This window comes from Rhinoraja longicauda, chromosome 35, assembly GCF_053455715.1.
Source record: "Rhinoraja longicauda isolate Sanriku21f chromosome 35, sRhiLon1.1, whole genome shotgun sequence".
Taxonomy (NCBI): Eukaryota; Metazoa; Chordata; class Chondrichthyes; order Rajiformes; family Arhynchobatidae; genus Rhinoraja; species Rhinoraja longicauda.
In genome coordinates, this window is record NC_135987.1 from 11989889 (window position 1) to 12004984 (window position 15096).

At 37.5% G+C, this 15096-nt stretch overlaps 1 protein-coding gene across 1 annotated transcript in view; it reads right to left on the reverse strand.

Moving 5' to 3' along the window:
• Positions 1 to 1112: 1112 nt before the first annotated feature.
• LOC144609963 (uncharacterized) overlaps positions 1113 to 15096 on the reverse strand; it is a 121005-nt gene continuing 107021 nt past the window's right edge. Inside the window, exons 34-36 of the mRNA XM_078428369.1 lie at positions 13111 to 13197; positions 8113 to 8151; positions 1113 to 6725 (exon numbers count right to left, since the gene is read on the reverse strand). Of these exons, the coding sequence (XP_078284495.1) occupies positions 6723 to 6725; positions 8113 to 8151; positions 13111 to 13197 (129 nt within the window). The 3' untranslated portion in view covers positions 1113 to 6722. The remainder of the gene's footprint in view (positions 6726 to 8112; positions 8152 to 13110; positions 13198 to 15096) is intronic.

Consider the following 15096-nt stretch of genomic DNA (forward strand, 5'->3'; position numbering starts at 1 on the left):
TTTCCTGTTACTTACTACAGATTTTTACCACTCAGCTATGCACTAGGGACAATTTACAATGACCAATTGACCTGCCCGCAAGTAGTCATTCCGTAAGCTAGGCTGCTGTCCAATTAATCTCTCACCCCATTGAAGACTTTTGTCAATGGAACTGACGCGCTCTGATGCTGAGAACATCATTCTGCACTTTGCGTCTTCCCCTTTGCTTTACCTATTGTACTTGAATTTAACTTGATTGTACATATGTATGGTTTATCTTATCTGTTTGGGCAGCGTGCAAAACAAAGTTATTCACTGTGCCTTGGTACACGTGACAATGATAAACCTAAACCTAATCTTGGCATCTGTTAACTTCAAACATGGCCATTCTCTGCTTCAACTCCAGGAAAGCATATCTAGGGTTTTTCAATGTTCACCCTTTGAAGATATAAGGGAGAACCATAGCAGGGGATCTGCCTTCCAAAGACAAAACTTAGTCCACATTCTTCTGACTAAAGGAAAGGTGAAATATTGAGCACGGAGATGATATGACAGTTCAGCTCACACTGAATTTTCATGGTGAGTTTTGCATGTTCCATCCGCTTTGAAGTCTGGGAGCATCAGCCCTCTATTTGCATTTATCTTAATTCTTTCTGAAAAGTCTACAGCTTCCTTCCTCCTATCGAGGCAAAGACTCAGGGATGACTTGGCGGATGATTTGTGAATAGAGGTTGCATCTAACCTCCGCTTGCATGAATTATTTAGATTTACTGATAAGAGACACTCTGTGAGGAGACCGTGAAGTGGACATCAGCAGCGGCCGATCCCATTCCCACTTTGGGATTATTATCAGGGTACGACATTTCACCAAAATAATTAAAACTGTTCTGAAGCAGGCATGGAAAATATCTTTAAAAACCTCTCGTTCAAATAACGAAGCACAAACTGCTGGAGGAACTCAGCGGGCCAGGCAGCATCTATGGATGAAACAGACAGATGATGTTTCGGGTAGGGTCCCTTCTTCAGACGCTGGGCATCAACAGAGTTCACCTGCTCTTTCTCTATTGACGATGATTAATAAAGAAACAATGGAGTGGAATTTGATTTTTAAAGTTTTATGTTCTGTACAGCAGATATAACAGACAAAAATATAAGCCAAATGTTGTCAGAAACCACATATTATCTAAAACCCTTTACAATTGCACCGGGTAAAATAAATGATATTTTCAGAGCAGAATCCCACATGCAGTGGTAAAGTTATCTGCACTAAAGGCACAGGTAAAGTACAATATCCATTTGATTTTTTTTGGAAAAATAGATTTCTTAAAAAGTAGATGTTTATACCATCAAAGTTTCTGCATGCAATTAGTAAGTGTGAACAGCCTGCAAGTAGACTCTGTTAGCAAACAGACATCTAGTGCTTCAACAACAAAAAATTGGAGTCATATTTACTGATCTCCTCAATGTACTTGATATAATAAACTCAAAAAATATAATACAAGTTCATTTACAAGTATTTTTATAGTATCATACATCTTATGCTACAAAAACAAATCCTGATATAAAAAGTTTGTAAATGGCTTTCTGTGATTGTTAATGCTAATGCATACACTTCAACAAGTTGATTCAAAAGCATCAAAATAACTTATGCAATATGAATGCAAAATTGAATGTTGCATTAAAACTGACCATTAAAAATGAATACAATAGTACATATCGCTTCTGCAGCTTTGTGATGACTGTAGCAAGTAACTCCCGAGGCAAAGATACTTGGAGTAAAACAGAAGCTGACAAAAAAAAGTGACAAGATTGCAAGCTTTTTTTCAGAATGCAAGGATAAGAAAATGTCGTGGATCAAAAAAAGTTACATTTTCAGAAGTCAGAACACATTTTTTGCTAAGATTCATTCATTAGAAAAACTTAAGTAATTTTTACAACTCTTCAAAAGTTCTTTTTATCCCCTCCTTAATTTGCATGTGCAGTAAGTTTATTTAACCAAGTGTAAATTTAACCAAGCAATTCTCTGGAGCCAAAGCAGTGGAAAAGTATGTTCAGACAATAGCACCAGTTGCCGAGGCATTGGTTTGATGGAAGCTAGACTGATTAGCTCTGCTAATGAGCTGGCACATGCATTATCAGTTGAATGGCCTCCTTCCACTCTGCATCAAGAATTACAGCAAAATGGCAAGAATTACAGCAAAATGGCAAGAATTACAGCAAAATGGAATTTCATTATCCTCAATAACACTACAGCTTACAAAAGATAAAAGGATTGCTTGGATAGGAATGAATGGATGCTTCATGTGGCCATATTAAAAAGGCCTGTGTCATTTGGATCTCAATTGTTTAAAAGTAACAATGTTGTCAAGCATGCATAAGTGATTTTCATAGGCCGTAAAAATTGATATTATTGCTCTGCAGACCAATTGCACTTTGCTTAAAACACGTGGTGTTGTTACCAATTACACTGATGGCTTCCATCATTGGATCAGCATGAGAAGCATAATTAAAGCATCTTTAAGCCCAAACATAGGGATTTAGCCATTCGTTGCACTGGTCTAGTTTGTGTGTGGTTGACGGAGCTCTTGATTTGCATGTAAAGTTAGAAAAAATAAGTTTTAAAAATCTAAATGCAGTTGTCTGAGAAACAGGCCATGGATCCTTTGGGTCAATAGGAAGTAACTCCCTCCCTCCATCATAAAAAAAATCATTCACAAATGCAGGAAAAGTAACAAAACAAGTTTCGATTCTAAGAAAGGAAATGATACCAATTACTTATTTAAATGAATACTAAGTCATTGAAATATCACCAAAAAAAAGATGAAAACTGCCAGCAGTTCTGGTCAGTTCCCTAAAGCACATCTGTTAAAAGGAATCATTTTCATACTTGGCAGTGTAGTTATCTCTTCCTCTTTCAGTGGAAAGAGAAAAAATAAATCCACAGTGACTGTGGCCTTCTAGCTAAAGGTCTACCAAAAAATATATATATGTTTATCAAAAGAAACTGCTCAACAGACCATTCCCGAGCGAAAGATCTGGTTCAGTAAAACAGACCCTCTAGTCCCACAGTCAAAATGCACGTGGATATTTTGCTGCTTTTCACGTCCCGCCTGATGTACAAGGAAGAACGTGGCTCAACCACAGATTTCAGCGACTACGGTACACAAATGGCCACTAGGCAGCAGATGTCCCATTCTGTAACTCTGTATCTTCCAGCATGTGTTCCTCCATTATTTTTGCGTCAAGCTCTTTTGTTTTCGACAAGGAGTCGTGGAACGTCGCTCTGTAACCCTTTTCAAATCATTCCAGCTTTGGCCAAATCCATTACTTTTTAACATTTAGCCACGGAGTTTGACCCTGGTAGTAGGTAAATACATCGTTCAGAATTTGTCACTTCAAGCGCCAGTCACGAGCAAAGTCCATTGATTCCTCCTGTAGTTTCAGGAGTAGAAACATACATGTATCTCACTGTGTTCAGATTAGAGACTAGGGTTTTCTAACATGTAGCGCTGGCTGAGCACGAGTTTAAAAAAAAGGTTTACCATTTCACCTGTCTGGTGGCTGATTTGCTTGATATATAGGACATTAGTTAAAAACAAATTTGCAGATCCTGGTGTTTACAGCTGATAGAGTTGCTGCCTCACTGTGAAGTGACAGAGATCTGGGTTCAATTCTGACCTTGGTTGATGTCTGTGTGGAGTTTGAATGTTCTCCTTGTGACGATTTGGGGTTCCTGCAAGGGCTCTAGTTTCCTCCCATATCTCAAAGATGTGTAGATTGGTAAGTTAATTGGCCACTAAAAAATGTCCCTACTGTGTAGGTGAATGGCAAAACCTGGGGAAAGCTATTGAGGATGGTCGGGAAAATGGGATTGATGTAGGTTTAGGGTAAATGGATGGCATGGACTTGATGGGGTTAATGGTTGGCATGGACTTGATGGGGTGAAGAGCTTGTTTCTGTGCTGTACCTCTCATCAACATTAGTACTGCTACCGACCCTCATCCTAGGGTCAGATGGCTTCCCTCCAGGGTTTAAAGGAAGTGGGTGAGAACATTGAAGATATCCTGACAATGATTTTCCACAGTTCCCTCAATTCAACAAGCAATGACTTGGACAGAATGCACTGCCTGTCTTTCTGGAAATATTTAGGTGGTCAGATACAGCCAGCATTTGAAAGGTGAAGCATGCCTATTGAAAAAACTGCCTCGCTTATGAACGTTATGGCAGTGCCTTCTTGGTCATCTACTTAGCAACTGCAGGTGAAGAAGTTTGCAAATGCTTCTGCCTTGTTGTTTGCACAAATGCTTCAGTTTAGCATCATGGAGGAAGTCCCTAGCGCTCCCTATTTTTAACAATATTCTGGAGGAAGTTTACAGAAGGGTCTCGACCCATGACATCACCCATTCGTTCTATCCAGAGATGCTGCCTGTCCTGCATTATGTGTCTATCTTCGGTGTGTCTGACAGGATATCAGTGAGGATCAGACTTCTCACTGATTCTCTCAACACCAGTCATCTGTCAGCCATGACGTGCAGGGTACAACAGTACAGTGATGCCGCAGGTTGCTCTGCTGATGCACAGCTCCCGTGACCCCAGTTCAATCCTGACTTTGAGTATAAGAAAATAACTGCAGATGCTGGTACAAATCGAAGGTATTTATTCACAAAATGCTGGAGTAACTCAGCAGGTCAGGCAGCATCTCAGGAGAGAAGGAATGGGTGACGTTTCGGGTCGAGACCCTTCTTCAGATGTCAGATGGGCGGGACAAAGGAAGGATATAGGTGGAGACAGGAAGATAGAGGGAAAACTGGGAAGGGGGAGGGGAAGAGAGGGACAGAGGAACTATCTAAAGTTGGAGAAGTCAATGTTCATACCACTGGGCTGCAAGCTGCCCAAGCGAAATATGAGATGCTGTTCCTCCAATTTCCGGTGTTATTTTGAATATTATCAGTGTGGAATTTACCAGTTCTCCCTGAGACAGTGTGAATTTGTCCCCAGATGCTCTGGTTTCTTGGAGGATGGAATCATGGAGGATTTGATGGGTAAGTGAATATGAACAGGTAGAGGTAAATAAAGGTAAATAAATGCGGGAATAGAACTGGTGAGAATGGTTGAGAACTAGTATAGACTCATTGTGCTGAATGGCCAATGGAAATAATTATTGTAATAAAACGAATATAGTGTTCAGTAGAAAGTACCCAAGCCGAATAAATGCCTGGAAATTATTGCCTGGTGCATTAACATATCAATTTTTTTTGCATATTAGTGTGTTATTCCTTCGTTAATTGTTCTCCCACTGGAATTCCCAATGCCAGTGGAAGTTGATTCAATAAGGGAATTGGATTATTGATTGACAAAGGTCTGTAGGGGAATGGGAAAAGAGCGGGAAGAGGGTAGATTTAATTGAAACATTTCCATCAAAGATCCAGGACAGGGGAAAAAAAACAGCAAATGCTCTCCTCTGGATTTTGTTGCTTTATGATTCGAAGAAAGTCGATGCAAAACACATTTGATATCTGTGTCTCCGTGGACTAGAAATTACTCAAGACTGAATTTGTCTTACAGGCACTAAAGCAACTAATTTGTAGAAAAGCAGATAGCAGAGGTCATCTTGTAACAGTATATACAGTACATATATCTTCCAAACTTTAGAGTATCTAAAAGCTTGTACACGTGGTTAAGGAAATCCCTCTGGATCATGCAATTAGTTGAAAACAAACAGCAAGCCTTATTCTTGTGGGCCATGTCAAATTACATCTTTATTTGTGTCTTCTGCTATTCCCAATCATAAAGTCAACTTCATCAAAAAATGGCTGTAGTTTCAGCTGTTATCATACTCAGCAATTTAATCAGCTTATTCGTCACCGTACAACCATTAATAAGAGTTGCCAATAGTCAAGAACTATAGTAACACTGAAGTGTTTTTCTAGGAGCTGAAGCTTAATACAGCATGTAAACATTAACCATGGCTGGTTTAAAAATGCTGAGACAACTGTTTAGCATTCATTATTGCTGTTAGTCCTGGTTAGGACATATAATTATTTGATACAGATTCACCTACAAAAATAAAAAAAGGAACACATCCATCTCTTCTCAATTTTTATTATCAGCTGCCTCTGCTGAAGTAATCAAATTGAATTGATTTGCTTATATTGGGGTTAACACACATTGTGTTATATCAGCAGAAAACCACAAATAAATGGAGGCACAAGAAACTGCAGATGCTGGAATCGAACAATAAACAAAATGCCGGAGGAACTCAGAGGGTCAGGCAGCATCTGTGGAAGTAATTAGACAGACAAACATTGTCTGCTGATTCCCTCGAAAGATGCTGCCTGACCTGCAGAGTTCCTCCAGTACTTTGTTTTTAGACACAAATAAACCCCTGGCAGGAATTTATGTACAGTTTGCAATTGGTGGCTTGGGGCAATGGCTTCAAATAACCAGATCTGCAGTTAAGGGTAGCCCACTTCATATAATACAATAAATTACAATGCAGCTGTGGCTCTTTATATTATGCACGAATATCATGCAAATAATAACTGCAGTATTATGTCTCAAAATTAGCAGATGAATATACAGGTACAAAGACAATGGTAGACAACACAGGATTTAATACAATTTATACAAAATGTGTTATTAAAATATGAATTAGTTTTAAAAAAGGTAACATTTATAATTGCAAAAAACTGTATAAAAATAAATATTCTATGTACACACTCCATTCTGAGGTTAGACCATCATCACTGCAAAGAGAAAGCAAATGTAGGTTAATTTAAACACCAGCACTTCAAACCAAGGCATCACAGAACAAGTCAATAAAGGGGAAATTTAATTGAGATGTGAAACAGTCCTTGACATTGAGCCATCTAAACACAACTATGTATTTATAACCTCAATTATTTGTTATTAAAGTTGATCAAATGAGATTATTTTATTTGGGTGAATCTTTCTTTTTAGCCCTGATATTTCTCTCTCCATATTGATTGACTCCCTATTTACCACAAAAAAAATCACCTCTCCTAAAATTACTTGAAACAAGTCACATGGAATGTTTTAAATTTATACTATCAAAGAGCTCAGTTTAAGAGTTCACACATTAGGGTTCTCTATATAATGCTTATTGCTTCAGTCAGGCTTCAAGGTGCTCATTATAACAGAGTAACCAACTTGAGTTGGTTCAATAAATGAATTAATGTCAAATGTCAAATATGACAACAGAGCAATTTACTGGAAGGGGTTAAAGAGTTTTTGTTTCAGGGATCTAGCATGGAATTGATGGGCTAAACAGCCCCTTCATTACCATAATGATTTGATAATATGTTCTACGTTTGCATGTTTATATCGTATAGAAGAATTTCTAGATTGAGATGATGAATTTGCGGGACATGAAAAATTCTATTTTTGTGAATAAACGTAACGAATGGTGGCTTCATTTCAAAGAGTGAGGTACATTGATACTTTGTAATTTCCATTAATAATTTACATGTTTTAATAGATGGCTTGATAATTCCTGTTCAAAGCACAATCTGCCGATACATTTATTTCGGTCTGGTATATTTCTACAATTCTACAATTCCTACATTTCTACAACTTCATGGTGCAATCAGCTGATGTTAAATCAACCATTTGCATTTTTAACTACAGTTTTTTGTACATTTTGTGGTTATTGTTTCTTTCAGAGATGCTGCTGTGTAATTCCGGGTCCAATGTGGATTTAAGTGTATAAACTCAGTATTAAGTAGAAGCAATTTTATATCCCAAATTCATGATTAATTGACAGCCATTTCTAAAGGACCCTAGTGAAAGAAAATGAGCTGTAATAATATAATTGCCACTGTTAAAGCCAGCACACTGTTCACGATTAACAAGAAAATGGTAACAGTGAAAGAATCCTTGCCAAAATCAAATTTCTAAAGCAATGATATAGTAATTGCTGATAATAATGGATTTAACCTGTGGCATTTGTTCATAGTTCCCAGCGGATACAGTAGGAACAGGCTTAGCAATTGGCATGCTGCACACACTTGTAGCTTCCAATCAATTCAAAGATGAATCACTATTCATTCTGATTAGAAAACACACTATAGATGCAGCACACAAACATGCTCAAATACGTTTAACGCTACTTACTTTATTCCAACAGCCCTGTACAGGTAAACCATCTTCACCCTATAAGTACAAACAGAGAAAATATTTATATACCTTTTCCTTCTTTTGTTTCTATCCAATTCTAATTCCATGTCACCTATTTAAATTACTTTCTATATCTGTTTCCCTTCCCACTATTTCTTCACAAATATCTTAACTTGATGGGAAGTGCCTTTAAGGAAAGACAGGAAACTAGAATCAGATCCACTGGAGAATTGAAATTGAGATCCAAACTTGGGAACTGTGGCCACTTGAAAACTACATATTTTTGTAATTTAAACAGCATCTAATTTTATCGGAGGAGTTTCCTGATCATGAGTTTACTGGATTGAAATTGGTCAAATGGTTCACAAAGATTGCATTAAAGTAATACTTTGGAAATGATGACATGCTTAATTGAGACGGGAAACATTGTTTATGCTACCAATATCTAGCTTGCTGTTAGAGATAGCCCAAGTTGTCCTTGGCCATTGGCTGAATACCTTTGTTGAAATCTTAGTATTTTGATTTGAAACTTTAATTCATCTTCCTTAACTAGGTAAAACCGAAATGAAATCTCGTAAGTGCATCTTGCTTGGCAGTGGTTAAAAAGTACCACCATCAATTCAGCACTAGAATCACAACTAACCTCGTCTGATTGTTAAATGGAGATTAAATTACATTAACACCAATATGGATTTAATTACTGTACCACAGTATCTTTTTAGATTCAACTAATACTTCAACAAAGGAGCAAACAGCTATTGGATGATGTTTATGATTATTCACTGTATAACTCAAGAGGAAAATTACACATATATATAACATATAACATATAACAACTACAGCATGGAAACAGGCCTGTCCGGCCCTACCAGTCCACGCCGACCATTCTCCCTGACCTAGTCTCATCTACCTGCACTCAGACCATAACCCTCCAATCCCCTCCCATCCATATACCTATCCAATTTACTCTTAAATAATAAAATCGAGCCAGCCTCCACCACTTCCACCGGAAGCCCATTCCATACAGCCACAACCCTCTGAGTAAAGAAGTTCCCCCTCATGTTACCCCTAAACCTTTGTCCCTCAATTCCTTGGTGGAAACATGGTGATAAACACACATAATCTCTTCAATCAGACATGTCAACATTCATCTCAACATTGTGCAGGCTTGGGAAATGTTGCATCCTAACCTTTATTACGTCAACCTCCATGCATTTTGATTCCTGGAATTTTCTACTCTTTCTCCTTCTCTCCCCTCGGTCTCTCCCCAACCCTCCCCCCCCCCCCCCCCTTCCCCCTCTCCCAACCCAGAATTCCATTCAACTAATAATAGGAGCTCTTCCGGTTCTTAATCCCAGAAATGTAAAATAAAACTTATTAGGAACATAACAAATTGGTGATATGGTCAGCAGGTCAGGAAGCCTATGTGGACAGAGAAACAGACACCAAAACTTTTTGGCTAATGATTATTTGATGGAGGATCATTGACCTGAAATACTAACTCTGTTCCCCACCTTCATCTTTATCATCTTACTGATCTTATTTATCTGATTCTTGATCTTATTCATCTGCCACATTTGCCATGTAAGGTCTTCTCAAAAAACAAGACGATCACCAGTGGGAAATCTTGGAGATGTCCTATGTGACACTATTGAATGTTAACAATTTTTTCAGACTTTGTGTCTGCCCAGCTTCACAAATTCTTTAATTTGGTAAATACAATAATAGCGTTCTACATTGTTATAGAACAGTATAATATTGCTGTGATTTATACAATCCTTCAAGATAACCAGATGGTACACTTGGATAGGACTGCTTCAAACAGTAAACTCAACAGTGAATGAGTGATTTTGAGCATATTTTAGTTAGCATATTTTCCTTTACAAACCATAATATCAAATACTATGCATCAAAAGTCAATGAAACCAAATCTGTATCCACAAGAAAGCTATCATTCAGCATAGAGTTTAATCAAATGATCTAAAAATGATTGCTGACATGCACTAAATAGATTCCTCGTATCCTCTTGCATCTGCTATTTTAATCTGGCACTAACCCATTTATTTCTAAATGGATTCAGATCATATGATTTGAAAGGAGATACAAAATTCTCTTCAGTATTGAAATATTGATGATTTTATATCTACTTTGAACAGTTGCAGTGTTGCTTCAAGCTTTATCTCATTAAACTCTGGCAAAAGGTTTTCCAGGCAGTGTTCAGGTTACTGTGAGGCATCAGCATAACAAGTGTGACTTTTGAAAAGGAAGACTTTCCTGCCACACTTGGGTAGCATAATGGCTCAGATTTCGCTCTCACATTTTCACCTGCTTTGCTTGCTTTCTAAGAAACTAGCAAACTATTCGGTTATGTAATTGATTCTTAAATTACATGTTTACTGTGCCTCATAGATTAAAAAAAGTAGATTTACTTATGGCTATTCAGTTGTAAGCAACATGCTTTCTTTTAAAATATCGATTCCAAATGCAAGAAATTTAAGCAAGCTTTAAGACTAATGGTCATGCATTGCAATGCCTTTGGGAAAAATGGTTCGGTACAACTCTTTTTGTAATTAAAACAGGATCTGTATACTTAAAGAAAAGATTCACAAAGCTAAATATGTTCTATGTTATAGAAAGGATTCTTAAATTACTCTTGCCTCTTACAAAACTAAATAGAATTTGATTTCTCACTGATGCACCATCAATGAGATTGATTTATTTAGGCATAAAAATGATTTAAGGTAATTAATATTAACCCATTGGTACTCTGTTGTAACGCATTCAGGACAGGGTTTCAGAAAAGTGGCAATTAAGGAAGGGTGGGAAAGGAGTGAGGGATGTTAATTCTTAATTGGTTTTGAAAAGTGAAACAGGAGCATTGAAGTGATCAATAAGAGAGGATTCTGCAAGAGATTTTACTGCAGCAGCATTACATAAGTAAGGGAAATTCAACGGGAATGCTTGGCTTTTGAAGTTGCAAGGAAGGACAAAGCCACTAAAATGAAGGTAAACTTTTCCATGGGATATGGGTTAGCATTGTTTAATTGCCGAGAAGTGAGAATAAATTGCAACTCTGTACTGCTTTTCATGACCCCATGATGTCCTCGCGTTCTTCAGCCAGTGGAGCATTTTTGAAGTGCATACATTGTTATAAGAGAAGCAGCAAGCCATTTGTGCATAGCATGCATCCACAAACAGCAATGAGATAAATGACCAGTATGGGTGAAGGGTTATGAATAAAACAGGGTTATAGATAGGAGGGATTTTAGTATTGTGCAATATTACTATCTAACTCAAATTCAACTAATTGAAAGAATTTACAGTGATGAATGCTTGTTTTTGTCATAGCATTGCCAGAATCTGCTGTCAAAGGACAGAGAGAAATAGAAACTGAAGGGTCTCGACCCAAAACGTCACCCATTCCTTCTCTCCAGAGATGCTGCTCGACCCGCTGAATTACCCCAGCTTTTTGTGTCTATCTTCGGTTTAAACCAGCATCTCAGTTCTTTCTTACACATGTCACATATTTTTATTATGTAAAAGGATTCATTTTGATTATCATAAAACCTTTCACAAGTGATTTCCTAAAAAATCTTTGTTTTTATATCTAAACTAATTTTATGTTTCATATTATATTTTTGTTCATATTTCAGATACAGCGCGGAAACAGGCCCTTCGGCCCACCAAGTCCGCTCCGCCCAGCGATCCCCACACACTAACACTATCCTACACACACTAGGGACAATTTTTACATTTACCCAGTCAATTAACCTGCACGTCTTTGGAGTTTCCTTTTGGAGTTCGCTATAAGTATTTTCTTAAGCAATAGAAAATTTCAGATCATTATCAATACTATTGTTGGACTTTGATTAGAAATTAAAGTACCAACTGTGAAATGTAGGAAACCAAAAGAAATATGTATTAATCCTACATCTACATAGCACTTTCCATATCTTTGTCGTGTAGCTTCTAGTTAGTGAATTGGAATGAAATCATAGCTGATAGGTCAATTGTATGTTACTTGCACTAGGTGCAAGTCAGTTTGATTTAATTCACATTTTGTCTACAGTTTATGCTGTGAGCTATTCTTGTGTATGATCTGGAAAAGGGCTCTCTTCATAATTTGTCAATCGAGCATAATTTGATTTGAGGTATTTTGGTGTATGTAGTCAAATTTGTAACTGCATGGAACAAATATATAAAGAATATCAAAATGAGCTAATAAGCTTATCCATCACTGGTTTGCATGGTTTTGTGGGGCTGAAGCGGTACTTTCTTAGGTCGCATTTGAAGTTATTAGTTCACCAGCATGCTTGAAAGTGGATTACAATGATTCACATGCAGGAAGGGAAGGGATGTAACACCATACCAATGGGCAAGGGGCGTCAAGCCCATCCAGGCCAGGTAAGCCCGGTTCACCTTTTTCTCCTTTATTGCCTCGAAATCCCTGTTTACAAAATGAACTGACTTGGTTAATACAAATGTATCTTGAATCAACTTTCACATAGATGGAGAAAGGAGGGAGGACATTGGAGCAGGCAAGTCGACGTGTGACAAGTGACACGTTATCAGAGATCGTTCCAGTAAGTACCACAAAGGAAACTTTGACGCAAACCATCAGACCTGCATTAGACACACTTACCAATCTTTAGGCCATAAAAGCTCTTTGATTACTGTTAGGTATTGAGATGGGCCATTAAGGCAGGCCAAGAATTTCCGACTGCCTTTTGCCACTGTAGAACAATTGGACCTTGGTTCATGTAGTCCACCAATCAGGTGTAGCTCTGAAACCACATTGTGCATTACAGTGGTAGCAGACACCCCAGCCAAATGAAGAAGAGTTGTGACCAAGTAACTATATCAATATATGAAAGCAGGCTTCAGGTTTGCACTGAAAGAATTCATATCAGTGGTACCATTGGGCAAGGGTGCTAGTTCCTCCCTTATTTTTCCATTACAATACCTGACATTTTCAACGACATCATGAGAACATACCAATGGACAAGGTGCATCTAATCCAGGCACTCCTTGGTCTCCCTTATCCCCTTTAGGCCCTCTAGCACCTCTCTTTCCCTTCTCCCCCTGCAAACAATATTTTTATTAGTCAAAGAACAAAACACTACAGAAAAAAGGGGAGAACAGAATGTTGAATTAACACTTCCCGATTTTAACTCAAATTTGTTTCATTAAAACATTTGCTTCATCATTGATTAAATTATTAGGACAGTTATACTTAATTGTAAACTTCAGTCGCATTAAGTTTTTAAAGGAATGATACTGATGATGTATTAACACTTACAGAAGATAGTTTCTGATAACAGACTGACTGATTAAATAGTCCTTCGGTGTATGGAAACACACAGGTACTTTTTCTTGAATTTATGATTCAGTTATTCCTTTTTTTAGTTTTATAATTTTTAGCAAGAAGAAATTTTAAAGATGTTTAAGGAACAGAATATATTGTTAAAAATGGAGTCTGTACCCTGTTCTGGATTATTTTGAAATTAGAAAGAGATTACAGTGGGTACTTTATTAAAACTTGAGAGTCTTCTTATAAACATCAAGGCAAATTAGATAATGAATTAGAAGATCAGAATGTTCATTAGTTTGGGTGAAGGAGAAATTGAGCTGTTATGGACTAACTCGCAGAATAGGATCACTGTCAGGAAGTAGGGAATGCTGTTTCAGGATGGAGTAAGCAGGCTAATCTAGGATTAATGTAGAATGGAAGGAAGGGATGAAGGGGGTAAGGCAGACCTGGTGGAAGGAATAAGAAAACAGGAGAAAAAAAGCAAAGGATAAAGAAGAAACAATGCTGTATCATTTAAACATCTACCACATATCACACACATTCCAATTCGCACCACTTTCACTTGTATATCTGTTTGAATTAGGATTATTTTGTACAATGGATTTGAAAAATTAAATAATTTAAATTGACAATTTCAAATAAAAAGTGATTTTGCCTAAATCAAACAAATACTTTGAAAATTACATCTATCTTTTTAATTAAAGTGCAGTTACACCCTAGATTACACGCAAGACAAGGTTAAGGCTGGATATTTTTATTATTGGCTGTTGATTATTGTAATGATCTATACATTGCTGACGACAAGGGTAATATTTTCCTCTGAATTGCAAAAACATACAAATCTCATTCCAGAAATATTAATAACAAGCTATTGGAATTACAAATACATGTAATTCTATATTTATGTCAACAGAAATGGCAGAACATTGGCCAAATCAGAAATAAATATGATAACACATATGACTCCTCCGGAAGGTTAAATCGTAATAGACCCCAGCTAACAGGATACCAACTTTACTTAATGGTACAAAACAGAGGGTGATGGTGGAAGGTTGCTTTATTGACTTGGAGGCTGTGACTTGTGTTGTGTCTCAGGAATTGGTACGAGCAAGTCTGCAGATGACACTAAAATAGGTGTTGTCATAGACAGTGAAGATGGATATCAAGAATTACAGATGGATCTTGATCAGCTGGGAAAGTGGACTAAGGAATGGCAAAATGAAGTTTAATTCAGATACAAGTGAGTTGTTGCATTTTGGGGTGTCAAACTAGGGCAGCAACTTCACAGCAAATGTGGGGTCCTGGAGAATGTTGCACAGCAAAGGGGTCTAGGAGTCCAAGTAAATGGTTCCCTGAAAGAGACATTGAAGGTAGACAGGGTGGTGAAGAAGGCTTTTGGCATGCTGGCCTTCATCAGTCAGGGAATTGAGTATGGAAGATAGACACAAAATGCTGGAGTAACTCAGTGGGACAGGCATCTCCTCTGGAGAAAAGGAATGATGCTGCCTGTCCCACCAAGTTACTCCAGCATTTAGTGTCGATCTTTGGTTTACACCAGCATCTGCAGTTCCTTCCTACACAATAGAGTATAGAAGTCAGGATATTATGTTACATTTGCACTGCGCAAGACACTAATGAGGCTGTAATTGGAATATGGTGTTCAGTTTTGG